This window comes from Cygnus atratus, chromosome 6, assembly GCF_013377495.2.
Source record: "Cygnus atratus isolate AKBS03 ecotype Queensland, Australia chromosome 6, CAtr_DNAZoo_HiC_assembly, whole genome shotgun sequence".
In the NCBI taxonomy this organism is placed as follows: Eukaryota; Metazoa; Chordata; class Aves; order Anseriformes; family Anatidae; genus Cygnus; species Cygnus atratus.
The window spans coordinates 36,308,982-36,326,481 of record NC_066367.1 but is presented as its reverse complement, the minus strand read 5'-3'; the positions used below and the strand labels follow the sequence as shown (position 1 = coordinate 36,326,481).

The following is a 17,500-nucleotide window of genomic DNA, read 5'->3' as shown; positions in this document are numbered from 1 at the left end:
ACAAAATATATACACGAGCATTTATGTGCGTAAATTATTCCTTCTTGCTGCCCCCCAGCAAGGCCACGGGCACCTGCCAAAGCTTTCGCTGTAACTGGGGCTGTGCCAGTTTGTTCTTCCTCTCTTTTGGCATCTGAGTGTGACAGTGGATGTGCAAAGTTGCAAACCCACTGTGCCCCAAACCATAGCCACATCATGCAGACGACACGTACTCATTTTATTACTATAGGATTCTGGGGCCTTTACTCCTTTCTTTCATGGAGAAGACCTGCAGTTTTTCCTTTTATTCAAGGGCCTCATCTTTTTTCTTTCTTCCCTGTGTGTGCTGTATCATCTCAGCAGTTAAAGACTCGATAGCAGAAAGTTGTCAGAAATCAATTCTTCTTCCCCTAATTGCATGGGTGTGATAAAAGATCACACACAGAATCGGCAAGAATTTACACACGCACACAAACAAATAGCCCTTATCAATTCACGTGAAAGATCAGATAAGCCCATTATCTAGCATCGTCCGTAACAGTGTGCGACAAGAGCTTGGGGAAGGAGATACAGGAGTGCGAGGAACTACAGTGGAAGTCACGATGAGGAAATTCAGAAGAAAAAAATCTAGATTGCAAAAAATTATCTGCGGATTTCTGGTCTAAGGGAAAATGGTGTGCCCAGAGATAGCACTGTGCCCTGCTGCCTGTTTTGAATGTAGAGCATCACTAAAGTCAAAGAGCTGAAGAAATGAATCCATGGAGGAAAGCTTGTTTTGTGCTCACCGTGTACCCATCGCTGCACTAGCGTGTGGCTGCCCATCACCAGGACCTGGTCTCCTTTGCTCAGGAACAAGTCCTTGGAGAGGACACATCTCTGGTAGCACAGCCAATATGCTGCCTTCAGGGAGTGACAGCTGTTCATCAGTGAGCTGAGCACAAGTCCTCTGCAAACTGCAAAGGAGAGGAGCCTACAAAGGCATTTTCTTAATAGTAGCACCTTGTGACTCTTCGTCTCAGCAGTGTGATACTGAACTTGTGTAGTTAGGGTGCTTAGCTCTAACAGGAATTCAGAACTCAAAAGTATTTAATATAGAGACTTTTGAGAAAACAGTTTCTTTGATAGTTTCTTTAATACACAGTGGATCTATGCACAAATATTTCTCTCACATTGCAGAATATTTTGGAGCAAAGTTTATCCCATCAAGATTCAGGTATAGAAAGGCAGCAAAAGATAGAAGACTAAGTGGTCCACCTAGAAATCACCTTTGAGTACCCATTAGTACTTCTGGTCTCAACAGGCATCCCCAACGTTGTAAACAGCCTGCAGAGAGCATGTAGAAGAAAGGACCATGGTCCTGCTTTCCTTTCCAGGTGGCTACACATGCAACATCATGCAAAGAAGGCAGAAACTGAATGTTTTCCAGAGAAAGGGGAGGTCTCATGCCAGCTCATGTCTCCTGCAAAATCCTGCGTTTCAGGGAAGTCTCAGCTGGCTGGTGTTTTTCTGCCCCCTTTTACTGTAGCAGAGAAATTGGCTTAGATTTGTGCTGAATGGGGAGTGAGTTCCTAGAGGGAAACCTCATCTTTGAAAAGCAACTGATTCTGGCAAATTTAATCCAAAAAGGTGAAAGTGGTGGATAGATAAGACAGACTGAAAACAAAGGCCTAAAATGCAAGTGTTTATACAGCCTTAACTAAAAGGTACCAGATACGATAAAAAGCCCATAGGATGTAAAATAACAGTTTTAAAATGGATACTTTTTAGCAGTGTGTAAGAGAAGTTATCTAATACTCCCAAAGAAAACTGTGTTCACCAAGGGTGCAGTATAGATGACAAATGGTGAACGAAACATTGCCATGAAAGTGTATGTAGAGAGATCTGATTAAGTAGAAGCTGACTTCTTGACCACCTAAAGCAAAAAGAAAATAGTCCAGCTTCATTTTCATGCAAGCTCGGGTTATGTTTGAGAGCAGGTATTAGTTTCTTTTGAGCAGCAAACAAGAAAGTTGATGAAATACTCCAGGAAGTTCAGATTTAAATGTTAACTGAAAGGGGAGTTTGGACGTATGTGTTCTTCTTTAGTTGTTCATTCATTGCTGAAATCTGAGCTTGAAACCTCTTCCAACAGCTGTGGATTTGGGATATCGAACCCTTCCAGTGGAAGATGCACTGTTCCTTAATCATTGTTTTTGAAAGCGTGCAGAAATTTTGAGCATAAAGACCTCTCAAATGTGAAAATTCTCCTCCTATAGTGAACGTCACAGCGTTATTTTTTCTGTCTTGTAAAATGGTTTTTCAAAGGGCCATAAGTTGATAGTCCAGAGGAGAAGGCATCTCTAATTTTGATAGCAGGAAAAAAGATGCCTCTGCAGGTACCTCTGTAACCTTCAGCTTAAAAGCCAGATATAATTTTGAGGAGCAGTTTGTTATGTTTAAAGTGTGAGCAGAGTCTGTAGCAAGTATTCCAAGAGCATTAGTGGCCTTATGGACTTCTTTTCAGTTCCCTTCCTGACCAGTCTCTGAGTGAGATGTGGATCACTGGGGTTTCAGAAGAACTGTCGGGCAGACACATGCTAAACATGAACCCTACCAACTGTGAAAATTTTAGTCTGTAACAAACATTTCAAGCCGTGGCAAAGTGGCAGGAATTAAGTGAGCACTGTGACATTCACCTGTGAGGCACTGAGAGACCTCAGGAATGCACTGGCCCCAGAGGTGTGGAGCACCAAGATATTCCTTCCCAAGTATTAGAGAAAACCAAAATATTTCATAGAATCATAGAATATCCCGAGGTGGAAGGGATCATCAAGTATGACTCCTTGTACTACTTGCACTTGTATACACTTGGTCTTTCTGTAAAACTTCAAATCTGTTATATAGTAGTGGAGTACTCAGGATCTGATCTTGCAGGTGGAGAAACTGAGGCAGAAAGTGAATAACAAGCTTTTGCAGTACGATGCACCAAATCGCAGGTACCTTTTGAAGTGCATTTGTGTTGCCCAGCTGCAATGCCTCTGCCCCAGCTTCTTCTTGCTTTTCCCATTCAAGTTTCAGGTAACTGTCGCCATGGGACGGCGAGGAGCAATGACATCTATGTTTAAATCATGTACTTAAATTTTCATTAGCTGATAAGTCTGATGAGCTGGAAGTGGAGTATTTTTTTATCTTTCCAAAAGATTGCATTTCTGCCAATCATACTGGAAGATACACAGAGGGTAGTGAAGGTGTTAGGTTTTGAGTGGTATTTTTTCTCATCTGTTTTCAATTGCCTGGGCTGCTGATTAATAGTTGAAGCATTTTGCTCATTTGGTATCAGCAGTATAATAAAGGAGAGGGGAACTATCTCGGAAACACAAAGAGCAAAAATATTTTGTGATCTGTTCTCACTCAGATGTGTACTTCAAATTGCATTCCCTCAGTTGAGGGAAATAATTTCAGTTACCCTGGTCACAGTAGAAAGCAGTCCTCTTTTTGAAAGCCTTTTTTCATTAATGTAGATATGTTTCTTAGATGAGAAACGATGTTTCTTCTAATTACGGTTACATGTAGTTAATTTCCTTTTTTAAAAGCTCGGTGTGAAAGGCAGTTTCTTTTCAAAAGGGGGAAAAAAAGAAAAAAAAAGTGATACAGCTGATGTTCCTGTTGCCTTAGCAACAGATTTATTTATTAGGGTCTGAAATGACATGAGTTAATATACCGCATACCTGCTGATCGGCAAACTCTCCTATTTCAGCTCCAGTTGACAATTAAGTCCTGGACAGCTACAGCCAGGGGTTAATGTTACTCATTAGGAGAACTAGGTCATTACTGGGAAATCAAGGCACTTAAGGCAGCATGGATAAAATACAAAATTCAACATCTCAAGGAGTGATGGGTTTTATGTTAATTAACCTTATTTTCCTTTCATTAAAAAAAAAATCTTTCATATATGCATATGACAGTGGATCAATTAATTGGAAAAAAAAAAGTAAGCTGTAGTTTACTTTCTTCTCCTAGTTGTCTTCATTTCCTTTGGAAGGGTTTCATTATTTTATGGAAAATTCTTATGTCTATATGATGAGTAAAAAGGGTATTAAAATTAAGAAGGGAATCATCATGGAAATCAGCTTTACCACAAGGGAATGAGCAAATAAAAGCCTTGGAAATGAAAATAAATAAGCTTTGCTAATACCTCACCTAAGGAGCAGAATATAAGCCCATCAGAGCTTGGAGATATTTAGAGGTACTTCTTTGCTTCTTTATTAAGCAGTTACATAGTTATTTGACCTTCAGAAACCGAAACTTTAGAGAACTAAATCCAAGTTGTTGGTAAATATTCTATTTACAGAAGGCTGTTCAGTGGTGTAGTGCACAGTCACTCCTGTAGTTAGTAATGGGCTGCTGGTTTCCAGTAAAATTAAATATATTCTCTGAAAGTTTTATTAAGATATCTGAGTGGGAGTTTTAACTTGATCAGTCATAAGTGATTTAATAAAGCTCTCCTGAAAGCCTTTATTTACTAACTTTTAGCAGGCTTCATTCTGATATTGGAGAACTTAATAGGCTGAAAAATAATCATATTAAAATAAAACTTTTTTTTTTTTACTTACTGCTTCCCCAAATAAATTTAGTTCTTTCACTTCTACTAAGAACTGTACTTTCTTTTCTCTATTTAAGCTCTGTGGCCCAATTCTGCTCCTCATTATGTGTAGATAAATTTGGTGTAAACCCTTTTTCCACTCCTGTAAAGTCATGGTTAAAGCAACATCTTACCTGGGGTGCACATAGTAGGAGCAGTAAGAGGTTGTAAGAGCACTGTTATCTGCAACAGAAGCAAAACTCAAGCCCTTTGAGTGGTTTTCTGCTACAGGGGATGTATTTGCACTCCGAAGTACCCCACAGCCATGTGTTTCTATTTCCAAAGCCATCTTCACTCGGTTAGTATAGCAATAATTTACTGAAAAACCCCAAGGTGGCCGGTGGGCACGGTGCTGAGTGTGACCCACCGGAGGTGATCTCCTGCCGATGCTGCTGCGCCTCACGGGTAGGAGTGTGGTGCAAAGAGGTCTGCAGAGCAATGTGAAGGAAGCCCTTGCTGCTTAGCATGTCACGCTGCTCAAACGTGAAGGTGTGACGGTGAGGGAGAAGGAATTTTTACGTATCAGGAAAAAAAGGGAAATAACTTGAAGATTCTGCTTAAATACCGCAGGTGGAAACCTTCCTTCTTCACTCCCTTTGTACTGCCCAGACACTCATAGGACTGCCACATTAGTGCTGTCCTCTGAAGACTCTTAGAACAAATGTTTCAACCATGGCTGAAAAACTGATTTTGAGTTAAGGTAAGACTGGAAGATGTAAGATTATTTAATTTTGGAGTCAGTGTATCACAGTTTGCCATAAAAGCTCCAGTAAGCTTGTCTCTCCCCTTTTCCATGATAGGAGATTAATTTTATGGTGTCTTTCTTCTCTGGGCAACTGTGAAACAGATTGGTTAGCAGAAATGCATGTGAACTGGTAGAACTGAGGAGCCCTTTCATGGCTCTGGAGGAAGGGGGCTTGAACTCTCCCTCTTATTTCCATCAAAGCAATCTTTTTCTGCCCCATTCTCCCAGACCTGTCTTGGTGTTTATCCTTCAAACCTCTTTCTTTCCTCTTTCCCAGGCTCAGCTCCATGGGCATGTCCTCCTTTATATTCTGCTTGTACAGCAAATTTGCGTCTTGTTTTTCTCTCCCCCTGTTTCCTAGCTTTTCTCTGTCCAGAAGTTTCAGTCACCCTCCCTTCCAAGTTGGTCTCTGTTTGCTCCTAAGCGCTGTTGTCCAGCCTGGCTGTGTTGCCCTCTTGGTCTCTATCAGCGGTTTCCTTACTCAATTTATCACATTTTTCCCTGTGTGGAATGACCTGGTGTTACATCTTTTCGTCTCTTCCCTTTATGTCTTCACTCAGCTCACTATTTCTTTGACATGCTATTTTTGCATAGCTCGTCATATTGATCAGATCTTATTTGTCTCTACTGCCTTTTGTGGTTCACTTCTGAGGGCTTTAGTCAAACTAGAACAGCACACACTTCTATTACCATTTTCTGCCCCTTCATCCCCCCTCTTCTACCACTGTCGTTTTCTTAACCAAATCTTCCCCATTTTCTCACAGTTTCATATTTTTAATGCATATAAACCAGTTCTTTATTCTGCAAAGTTCCAGGAATGTTATTCGGAGTCCAGCAGAGAAATCACTGGAAGTGAAGACAAGATCTGTCTTCACAGATGCTGGATCCTGCCTGGGTTTCAGCAGCCTGACCTGTGGAGGTAGGAAGGTAGGAGAGGTCTTACTTGGCTTTGGCCTGAGGTGTGTCCAAGACACATGGACCACTCAGTGACCAGGCACCAGAAGAAATTTTGCAGAGTCTTGGCTACATTTTTAGGAAGATCTTCACAAGGGCAACAAAGAGCATGTCTTTGACACAGAATCAAACCACTCAAATATTCAGTTCTCGCTTTAAAACAAAAGGAGGCTTGAATACTTAAAACAGAGGCTTCTTTGAAATTTAATATATGTAAGATGTGCTTTGCAGTTTCATTGGGTGGTAGGATTTTAAATCCTGTTCTTTGGATGTTCTGGAAAAATTTTGGCAGAATTTTTCTGGAAGGCTACAGTCCAAGATAGCTTCAGTCCTGGGAAACATCATAAACAAGGACAGAAGGGGTTTTGTAGTAAGTCCCAGGCAAAATCAGTAGATGATGCCACCCTTTGTAATATGCAGCACCCATCACCAAAGCATGCGAATACCTTCCAAAAAACAAAAATTAAATCATTCGTAAGCCAATGATCTAACATTCTTCCTTATTTTCACCAATAATGGGGGATTATGTTTCTTCTGTTTCTTCCTTCAAAGCTCCTTTTAATTAATTCCTTCTTACTGCACTGCAACTATTTGATTTTCTTCTCTCGTTCCCTTCTTTTCCTCCCCCACTTTCCTCTTCTCCATGTTTTCACCCTTTCTTTCTCCCTTTGTCTTCTATAATCTCTGCTTTTTCTTGCTTGCAGTTGTGCAAAAACTTGACTCGATGAAATTAGTTCATTCCTTGTTCTGAAAGCTGTGAGATTTGGAGTTGTTTTAATCTCTTTGAATAATGAGTTTCAGGCCTTGGTCTTGGTGCCAAGAAAGTTCCTGCTTAGGAGCTTCATCCTTGGAGAGGACAGCTGCACAAATCCACAAAGGATGAGTTATTTTAGGTACCTGTGCTAACTCCCCTCACGGTATTGCTCAGTTACCAGGACTTTTGACCCTGATAGAGTATTTGGGGGAGTATTAAGTAGTCGTAGTTTGGTGATGTGAGCTCACCATGAAAATGAGAGAGGAACAGAGCATCAAGGCGGTCTTGTACAGTGGGTTTGCCATTGTCAGGCAAATGTGTAATGTATTTTTTATGTAGTGATTTACGTTTGATTCTTCTGTTCTTCCGAGGAACCACCTGAGTAAATTCTTAGCCATTTATTATCATATTCATACCCATCGTTTATTACCATGGCATGATTTTTCATAGCGTGTTGAATTACAATAGGATATGCTGTGCGTGGTTATCAGAGCTGTCAGGGTCACTCAGATTATTTTATCTGCCCTACCATGACTCCCAACAACAGGAAACCATTTGTTATGTTACCTTTACAACACAAAAGGAAGTTCATGTACATTTTTTCTCCAAGAAACTATTTGGGGGTAGTCCGTAGCGGTTACTGGATTCCACTAAAAATTCAACAGAAACGGTTTTCATTTGAATCCTGCACTTGTGAAAAGCTAGGTTCACTAATTTGGAGCAAAAGAAATGAAAAAAGGCAACAGAATGAAAGTGCATTGATTTTTACACCAAAGTAACTGAGACCAAACGCCGGTCTTTGTCTTCAAAGGTTAATCTCTCTTTAAGAAATAAGCAGGAGGCTCAATGACTGATGCTGATCCTGAGGTTTCTTTGGTTAGAAAATGCACAATATTTTATTTTGAGTTTTTTCTTCATGAATTGTGAGGGGAGAAGAAGAAGAATCTAAACAATAAACTCCCAAGGTTCTTTTTTTATGAATCTCTTCTAGATAACACAAGATAGGAGAAAATGCTTTTCCAGCGTAAAGCAAAATGCCACCCATTTTTCTCAGGCCAGCAATTTGAAAAAATCAGAAGGTAAAATACACACTCCTCACTGTAAATACGTCATGGGATATAATAGAAAATAAAACACTGTCTTTGCTGGTTCTGTTCGGCTGCTCTTTGCCTGTATACTGCCATCTTTGAATTCCTTGGCATGCACAGGTATTTTGCAAGCACAGGTATTTTGCAAGCACAGGTGAGGATTAGAACCTTTTCTTCTACTTGTAGGACCTCCCAGTTTGGCAAGAATTTATTCTGTAGGCTCCTTTTTTCAGTGACACTTAGGCAAAAACCTTTGCTTCTAGCTGACTCCATTTTCTATTAACTGAGGGGGTATTGGAGATCGTGGTAACTTTTGATGCTGATGATGCCAGACAATGTTTAGAGGCACAATTACAGCAGACATTTTGTAAGCGTATCAGCTGAAGAAGGAAACTCATTGGACTTAACTACATATTTACACTGTACCTCTGCCTCATATTGGAAATGTAAAAAGATGGAAAAATGCTGTGATAAATTGAATAAATGGAAAGCAATTAACTTTTCCTTCATGTTTGCATTTTCATAGTTATTTCTTTTTCCCCTGTTTCATTTCTAATAGCTCTTTCCTGGCAGTAATATTTCCTCTTTTGCAGTTATCATGAGCATTGTTACCAGAAATTTGGTATTAGAATTTTAATTTTTTCTGTCCCTTTTCTTTTAAATCTTAACATAGAAAATGTATATTAAAGTCATTTGATTTAGGAAAGTCCTCTGCCCTTCATGAAAATAATTACTTGAATGTATTTCATTTGGTGTGCTGAATAGGCTCGTAACGTTAGTCCTCGTACTTTAGGACGAATATTATCCTCCAGAAGTCTTTAACTGACTCCGATCCTCGCCACTTTCCTGTAAATGAAAGCTCCTCTAAAACCTTATCTTACAGATGAGGAAACCTGGGCAGAGCAGTCTCGTGGGAAATCAGTGAAATCAGTGTCAGGAAAAGCCCAGAACTCTGCGATTCTCTGTTTTGAAGGCCATGCTTATTTTTTTTTTGCCATGGCACTGCTACTGTCTAATATTATGGGATTATAATAAACCTGTGTTCACATGTTGCAGATTTAATGTAGAATGTCAAAGTGTACTATAGTAAGCAGTGCAATGCAGTGTTAAAATCACTGGTATTTTTCTGTGGGTGAGGTTTGACATGAAATGGAGCCCGATTTCTAGCTTGGTGTTGTGCATTTAAGGACTGCACCATTCATTGATGTGCTGCTGCTCATTTCTTGAGAATGCCTTGGACAGATACAGGGTCAACAGGAGGCTGATGTCATGTGAGTCCTCTTATCAGCCTGTGGCATCCTTCATCGCCCTCCCCAAGTCTGTACCATATCAGCCAAAGCAGTGCAGAACCTCAAGTTCCTGCTTTTATCACCCAAACAAAGAACGTTCCTAGGATAAAGGCACCTTCCAGCTCCTGGCTCTGCATGCGATGGAGGGGCCCGACTCTCAGCACCAGTTTTTCTTCTGCCCATGCTTTTCTTCTCTTTCATTGTTTCAGAAATTTTAAGTATAACAAAGATTTTCACAGATTTTCTACCTCCTCATCCTTGTTTCTTTTGTTCTCCATCCTCCTCACTGCACCATGCTTCTCTTCTAACATTGCTGGGTGTCTTTCCTCTCTATCTTCTCTTCCTCTTCAGTTCTCCTCCTTTAATTACCATGCAGTTTTATTTTTGCTTCCTAATTCATATCTTTACTGATATTTTTCTGCCCTTTTCTCTACCACTGATAACACTCTCAAGTGCTGTCTGCAGCTTCTGTTTCCATCAGTCTGATTCTTCTGCATTCTTTCATTTTTCCCAACCATGTACCTTTTCCTTTTTCTTTTCTTTTTACTATGTACTTTTTCTCCCCTGAGTTTGGACATGCCATCGTTTTTAAATTCTCAACTTGAGCATTTGTGTTCTTTGATTTTTCTTCTCTTCTCGTGGTTCTGTCTCTTTATGTTCTTTTGCTATCTTGTCTGGCCTGTTTGCTGCCAAACTCAGTCCTCACTCTTTCACCTTCCCAAAACTAGATAGACCAGCTGCAGTGAGGCTGTCATCCACTTTAAGATCTGGGTCTTAGAAACTTCATTTCCTTAAACTTAATTATTGATTCTGTGCTCACAGACTTCCTTCCCTGCCCCTCACACCTTCCTGCTGTGCTGCAGCCTTTTGGGGGCTGATGTCCCTTGTCCTCCCTTTTCCTCCGTGGGTGTCCTGGCTTGCCAGTCCTCTGTCTCCAAAAGTGATGCCCAACTCCATAAATAATGAGTGCTGTTCTAGTGGTTTTGTTTTTTGTGAGCCATTTTCTGGCAGTAATTGCAGGTAGCCATGAATTTGTGTTTTAGCTGTTGGTGTGTAGCCTATAAAAGTAATAAAATGCCAGTTTAACTTGTGAAAAATTCGTACCTGTGTTAGTAATGCCATTTCTGAATGCCACCTGTGTGTCTGTCTGACATTCGGGTGATTTCATGAAATGAGGAGGCAGAAGGAGATGCACCCAGGCTGGGGCAGCTGGAGCTGCTGCTCTTTTTCCACTGATTTCTTACTGATGCTTGCCATAGGGTGCTCCTCGGTGAGCTGGAAACGGTGCTGCTCGTCCCGTCCGGGCTTTCAGGGTGCTTTGCTTAGGATTGTGTAGAAAATGTTGTGAATTGCTTGGATTTAAGGCACTGTAAAAAAATGAAATGTGACTGTGTGCACTCACAATTTTGAATTATCTACCACTCAAATGCTAAATGTCTTAAGAAGATTAAGATCAAGCTTTTTAATATTGCTTTTAGCTGAGCTTATTTGTAACCCTTTCAGAATATGTCACACCTTGGGAGATGGCACAACAGGACCGCTGTTATCACAGGCATTACATACCCTTGATGCAGTATTTTCTGAAATATTAAGACTTTCTCCCTGGCTCAGCACTTTCTTGTTATTGATTAACTTGCATAAATCATAGTTTTTAAACTTTTTTTTTTTTTACCAAAATAAACTGCATTCATTTTACCCCTTTGAGCAAGTTCTGTCTCTCCTGCACAACTCTTCTACTTTTTAATTGCATAGCTATATGTGTCTTTCTCCAAATCCTAAATAACTGGGATTATCACCAAGTGTGATAAGTTTACATACACTTAAAAATTTAAGCTTAAGTCACAGAAGACCATCTGGGTCTCTTACTGAATTTCACTCAAATTTAAGAGATGAATATGCACAGAATAATATAAAGGACCAAATTCTGCTATTTCTTTCTTTCTTTATTTTTTTTCCACGTCTTTTCCATCACTGGTCAGGGTGTAGGCATCCTGCTGCAGAAGGGAATAACTCCAGGTGAGCCGGTCTGTGTGTGTTCTTCTTCCAAGTCCAGCAAAGGGCAAGGCTCAAGGGCTCAGGCTGAATTCACAAAATCCCTGAAAAGCAGAAGGGGGTTTTGAAAACTTTTGCTATTGACTGTGTAGTGGAGCATCGTTGTAGTTGCTTTTTTAATCATTTTAGGCTGAAAAGAGGGATGTCAAGTCATCAATTAATCCTGACAGCATCCTTCTGTGGTGAAAAAATAATACTGTCACACCCATTTTTATAAACAGAAAATCTAAAGCAGAGATAATGGAGGCTCAATACTGATGCTGCTGATACTGCAACCCTCCCGTTCCTCGCCTGTGGACGGTCTGGAAAGTTTTGTTTCAGATTGCAAGGGGAAGTCGCTGTAAGTCAGGAGGAACCGTGGGCTGTGCTCCCACACCCGGACCGCTAAGCCTCAGCCAGTTCTTAAGAGAGGCTTAAAGTGTCTCTCTTGAAACGTGTTTGGGACACACAAATTAAAAAAGCCTTGAGTAATCCTAGGTAAATATATATATATATACTGTGCAGTATCTAAATGTGGAAATTGAGCATCTCCAACAGCTATGCTCTCAATGCAAATCTAGGTAAAAGGAGGAAGCATATGGTGCCCGTGTCCATTTTGTGGCAATTTACAGCTGGAGTTTGGTCATTCTGATGTTTTCATGTTCTTACGATGAAATTAGACTGCATTCGTACCCAGCCCAGTTCTTACTCTTCCTGTACCAGATGCATATCAGATCCAGTAAAAATACAAGAGGATTTTAAATACTTAAACAGCAAAACCAGACCCTAGAATCAAATTAGCTAAATTTTCCCCAAAACATAATACCTTAAAAGAAAATTTTGTATTTTTATTTCAGCCTTTTATACAATTTTGCAGTTCTTCCTAAGGAAATGGAGCATATATATAATTAATACTGTTTAATAAAGCTCCAAAATGCAACAGATGCAGCCAAAAGTGCACGTCATTTTGAGCAGATCTTTAGAGAACAGACATTCCATATTGTGTTCATCTTTTTCCACGATCACTGCTATGACAATCTGGTGTGTTTAGCAGTTGTTGCTGAGTAAGGCAGACTGGATTGTATATGATTTTCTCCATGTCAGCCAAGAAGCGCAGCACTCTTTGGTGCGGTGAAGAGTTGGTCTTGTACTAGTTAGTCCTTTCTACCAGGAGCAGCTACACCTTTAGTAACTCGCGGGTGAGTTGATACATTGCAATCTGTAGGTGCACGTGCTGGAAGCTTGCTGTAGGTCTCAACAAAGTGACTGGAAATAAAATGGCCGTGGTGTGGAAAAGCCGCAGGCACTGACAGCTCAGACGGCATGACCTCCCAAATAGAAAAGCTATGAGATTCACAAAATGTGTCCCTAAAACCTCTGGGTATCATATAAAAGTAAAATATTTTCAGAGGGGAGGATCACCTACATCAGAAAACCCATATGAAAGGCTCCAGTGCAGAGGAAACGTTTCCCCTTTCAGCATTCCTTCTGGGTGCCAAATTTTCCTTCTGTTCTTCCCCACCTATTAAACAAAGCTGCAACTTCCAATTCCTATCAGTTTTCCTAAATATGTGCAGCTTATGTGGCTTCTCTGAGCTGCAAGGCTTCACGTTCTCCTGCCAGCTCCTTGACAATGTGGCTCCAACAGCATCCTCCACTCTTGGCTGCCTCTGGGACCCCTGGTCTCTTCTGGAAAGGGAGAAGGAAAGCATATCCTTTTCTGGAAGGACTTTGTGTGACTGCGAAGCCGATAGCGTGGCTGTGAAAAGCTTGGAAGGATCTGTGCGAGCGTCGTGGCTCTGTCTGTCGGGACTGACTTCCCTGCGTACGTGGATGTTTGGTTCCACCTCGGGATGAGAAGCTGGGCTTGGCGTAGCTCGGCATCGCATACAGGGTGTGCTCGACAGGATCACCACCAAAAACCTGCCCCAAAGGGAAACTGAGGCAAGCAGGAAACACGGTGCTGCATGACACAGACTCGCAGCACCACCGCTTTTCTCCCTGCAAACTTTCACATTTCCAATAGTCGCTCCCTTCCAGCCAAGTCTGAATCATCTGTTGTAATCCCCCTTCAGCTCTCTCAGCTGAGCACTTGGAGGCAACTGAAATGCTGCAAATACATTAACGCACAGACTTTACCTGCCAGAAACAGGTGGCTATTTCAGCCCAAGCAAACCGGTGGGCAGTTATCACTATTTTTTTATCAGCTGAAGGAAATTCTCTGTCCCAGTCAGTGTTCCTATCCACCCTGCTTGCTGGAACCCCCGTGAAAACTCCTGGTTCGCAGATGTGAAACAAATTAGGAAGCTTATGCTGTTGCATTCCTCTTTATTATTGGGAACAAAACAAATCTGGGAGATGCAGAACTTCTTAAAGTAATTATTGTCTGGCTTTCCTTTTTTTTTAAAAAAAACAACTGATTCTGAGAACTGCACGGTTCCTGACAAGTTTTCAGCCTAGGAAAGTCACATTAATTATAAGATTAATTTGTTTTAATTCCCTAAACCAAAAATATTGACTGAATAAGAAATTAACACATGTAGAGCTGCAGATGTCATTTGGCTTCAGCTTTCCTGATTGATATAATTATTAATCTTTCATATAGCGGTGTGACAAACCTACAGATTCATTCTAGAAAATTAGTCTGTGAGGAAAGACACCAGGGCAGCTGAGCTGTAGATTTTCCCTTAATACAGGAAGGAAAACAGTGGAATTTTCTAAATAATAAATAAGCCCAAAATATTTTAAAGACATATGGTGCACATCTGTCTGAAATACAATAATTTAAAGCAGAATAATTAAATGCAAGATACAATATTCACCTTTGCGTGGGGGAAGTCTCTCATTTCATCTTTAATAACATGTACCAAATTTTGGAGATTTAGATCATTTGTGGCGTCTGTTTAACTATTGATTCTGTCCTAGTAAAGACAGTAGACAAGCAAATTGTTTTTTCCTTTTTTAAATAACCAAATTTGTGTTTCAAGGCACTGACTGTCATACCTATACAAGCCTTTAGTATTATCTTCAGCTGAAATTATAAATAAATACAGGTTTCTTACTCACTATTTTATCTTCCAGTTACCTCCTTAAAAGTCTAAAGGTAGAAAAAGCTTCATGTTAGTTCTTTCCTTCTTGATCTAAAGCACTAAACAGATCAGAAGCTTTCCACTAGTACATGGATTCATAAAATTCCAGTTTTGGAAATCCTAAGTGTCTAGCAAAAGTTTTTGATTAGCATATTGCTCCTGAAAAAGGGGGGGGATAAGCTATAATGGAGATGGTATACATATCTTTTGACAGATAAAAAATAAAAATAATATTTTTTTCCTACCTTATCCTTTCTTTATCATGATTTTGCCTTCAGCTGGGTGTGATATTCAGACCTTCTCACTTTAAAAAGTTCATAATTTAAGGAGTAAAGTAAAAAGTTGGCAATTTAAGTAGTGAAGACATCATTTGAGGACAAGGAGGGATATAAGAATCCGATGAAACTGAGTTTTGATCCTGAGTGCTGGCTTGAGGAAAATATTCAACCATGCTGCATAAATAAAGAGGGAATTTATGCTGAAGAGCTTTAGTCCCTCAAAGTAGAACTGAAGATAAATAGTGTTCTGGTAAACAGAAAACAATTCCACAAGTAAACATAAGTGATGCTGAGATAAGTTCTGTTTATTTCAAGGGAACATGACAAAGATCCCGAAACTTTCTTTAAAGTGCTGCTGAAACTGAAAGAGAAAGAACTACCTTTTCGTGTGTCCGTCCTCGGAGAGTGTTTCACTGACGTTCCAGGTACCTTTTTTTTCTTCTTTAATGTAAAGTTACCATAAAATAGATATTTCTAGAAGGAATTTTCATGTATGTATTTTCCTACAGTAGTGAAAAGAACATGTTTAATATCTTCGTAGTTGTGAAAGTAAATATTGATATATTACAAAATTAAAATTATTAGAGACAGCAAACATTTTTCATTTTAGTCGGCGGCGCAAGACCGTGTTTATGAGTTGTGTTTCAATAACACATCTATATTTATGTAAGTCTACAAATAGGTGTGAACGATTGGATGATTCAGATAGGAAATAAAATCTTTCAGGTCTCGGTCACTCATCTGAAATCCAGACTGAGATTTTAGCAGGTGAAAACACTTAGCTCCCTTTCAAACATAAGGTTAAGAACTTGCGTGGAGAGCTTCTGGTTTGTATCTGGCATGAAAGTGGTCATTAATCTTTAATATTTTTCTACCACTCTTTTGCACAGTCCTTCCTTTTCTTGGTTTCTGACAACCACCACGCAGTATAAAGTTTTACTTAATTGAAAAAGAAATAGAGCTTATCCTGGGTAGACGCGGCTTTGTGTCTGAGAGGTTGTGGCAGTAAAGAGGCCGATCAAATCCTGTAGTGGGTGTGCATGTAGTAAATAAAACCTTTTGAAAATGGATATTAGCTACAGGTGAACTCCAGAATAACTGGTGTTCTAGCTCATCCATGTTTTCCAAATTGTAGGCTAGTATCTGTCTACCACCTCAGTCTCTAAAATTGGACTTGGAATCAGTTGAAATTTTTTTTTTTGTCAGTTGTGTAGTATCTGTGGCCTGCTGGTCTGTGATTTTTCAATTGGTTTAGTTTTGATTTTCCAGCTTTTAGACACCAGGAAATTGATCTGATCCAAATAACTTTCAAGTCCCCAACTGTGGTACAGCTGGATTGGAAAAAAAGGTCATCATTGGGTAGTAGGAAATTCTTCCTGCTTTCCGTCCACTTCTTTTTAGGCAGTTTTCTGAAAGCCTGTTCTTCAAGGCAGGTCTTATCGCAGATCCCAAGGCAACGTTGCTTTCCAGACTGAGTGCACCAGATTTCTTAGAAGGAGAAATTTCTAAGGAATATGTGACAGATAGGAATATATGATGGTGCACTGCGGGAACAGATTCTATTGACACTCATTTTGGATGTTGTTACATATCTCATTTGTGGCTTCAGTACTTATGAATAATGTAGATCATCCTAAATTTATGCCAGTATATCAAATCTATATGCCGCACCTCTTGTCTTGTCAATTCATTCATTCTCATGTATAAATAGAGTCTATATAAAGGGCAACATGGTGAAATGTGTCTCATCACCATGCATTTGATAGGGCCGTATTCATACAAATGACATATGCAGGTCATTGCTAACAAGTACCAATAAAACCTGTTGCACATGCTTTGCTTAAAATCTATTTAAGAGATTTTTTTACAGACTTTTTTTTTAATAAATTATTGGCACAGCAATTCTGTTCCCTCCAGTTATGGGATCAAATTCCCTCAGTATTACAAGTGTCATGTTTACAGTCTTTGGTAAGAAAAAAAGAAATGTATTTCATAATTCGGTAATCATTCATTTATTTGAAAACCCAATTTTTCAGTACCTCACTAGTTAGAAGTACACAACGAATATCCAGAAGGAAGTTAAGAAATATTTTATTTTCAGTGATGCTAAAGCTTGTTTGTAGGCTGTAATAGGGTCAAGAGGTAAGACTTACTTAGGGCTTTGGATGATTGACTCTGGTGTGGTCTCTGCCAGTGATGGAGAGGTGAAAGCTGGCGAGTATCCCAGCGGCAGCCACAAGTCACCCCTTAGGAATGAAATTCGTGTTAGCTATCCGATCACTGATCTTTATGCACACTTTCAAGTAGGGGTTTAATAATGTTTTCTGTGATTGGTATTCTTTCTTAGGATGTAAGCTGCATTTTCAGCATACTTTTTTTAAGGACGATGACATTTGGCTAGATAGCGGTGGCAGCAGAGCAGTGTGCTTGTCTTCGTGGCTAGCCCAGACATCCAAGCCACTGTACAGGCAGCAGTGACACTCGGTCCTTACCCTAGCACATAAGGACAGCCTTCAGAGACAGGCTGCCCCGAACACCCCAAACCTCATTCCCATTCTCACCTCAGCACCCCCAGCTCTGAAACAAACTCAGACCTCCCTCAGGAGCTCGGCTGCACTTTCTCCAGCTTTTTCACCATTCCTCCATCCAGTCTGCTTGTTTCCATCCTGCCT

The 17,500-nt window shown here is 40.0% G+C and overlaps 1 protein-coding gene across 46 annotated transcripts in view; it reads left to right on the top strand.

Annotated features, from left to right (window-relative positions):
- GTDC1 (glycosyltransferase like domain containing 1) overlaps nt 1-17,500 on the top strand; it is a 182,005-nt gene that overhangs the window by 148,289 nt on the left and 16,216 nt on the right. For all 46 annotated transcript variants that reach the window (XM_035556002.2, XM_035556016.2, XM_050711498.1 and 43 more), the window contains one exon: nt 15,144-15,253. In XM_035556002.2, the coding sequence (XP_035411895.1) occupies nt 15,144-15,253 (110 nt within the window). The remainder of the gene's footprint in view (nt 1-15,143; nt 15,254-17,500) is intronic.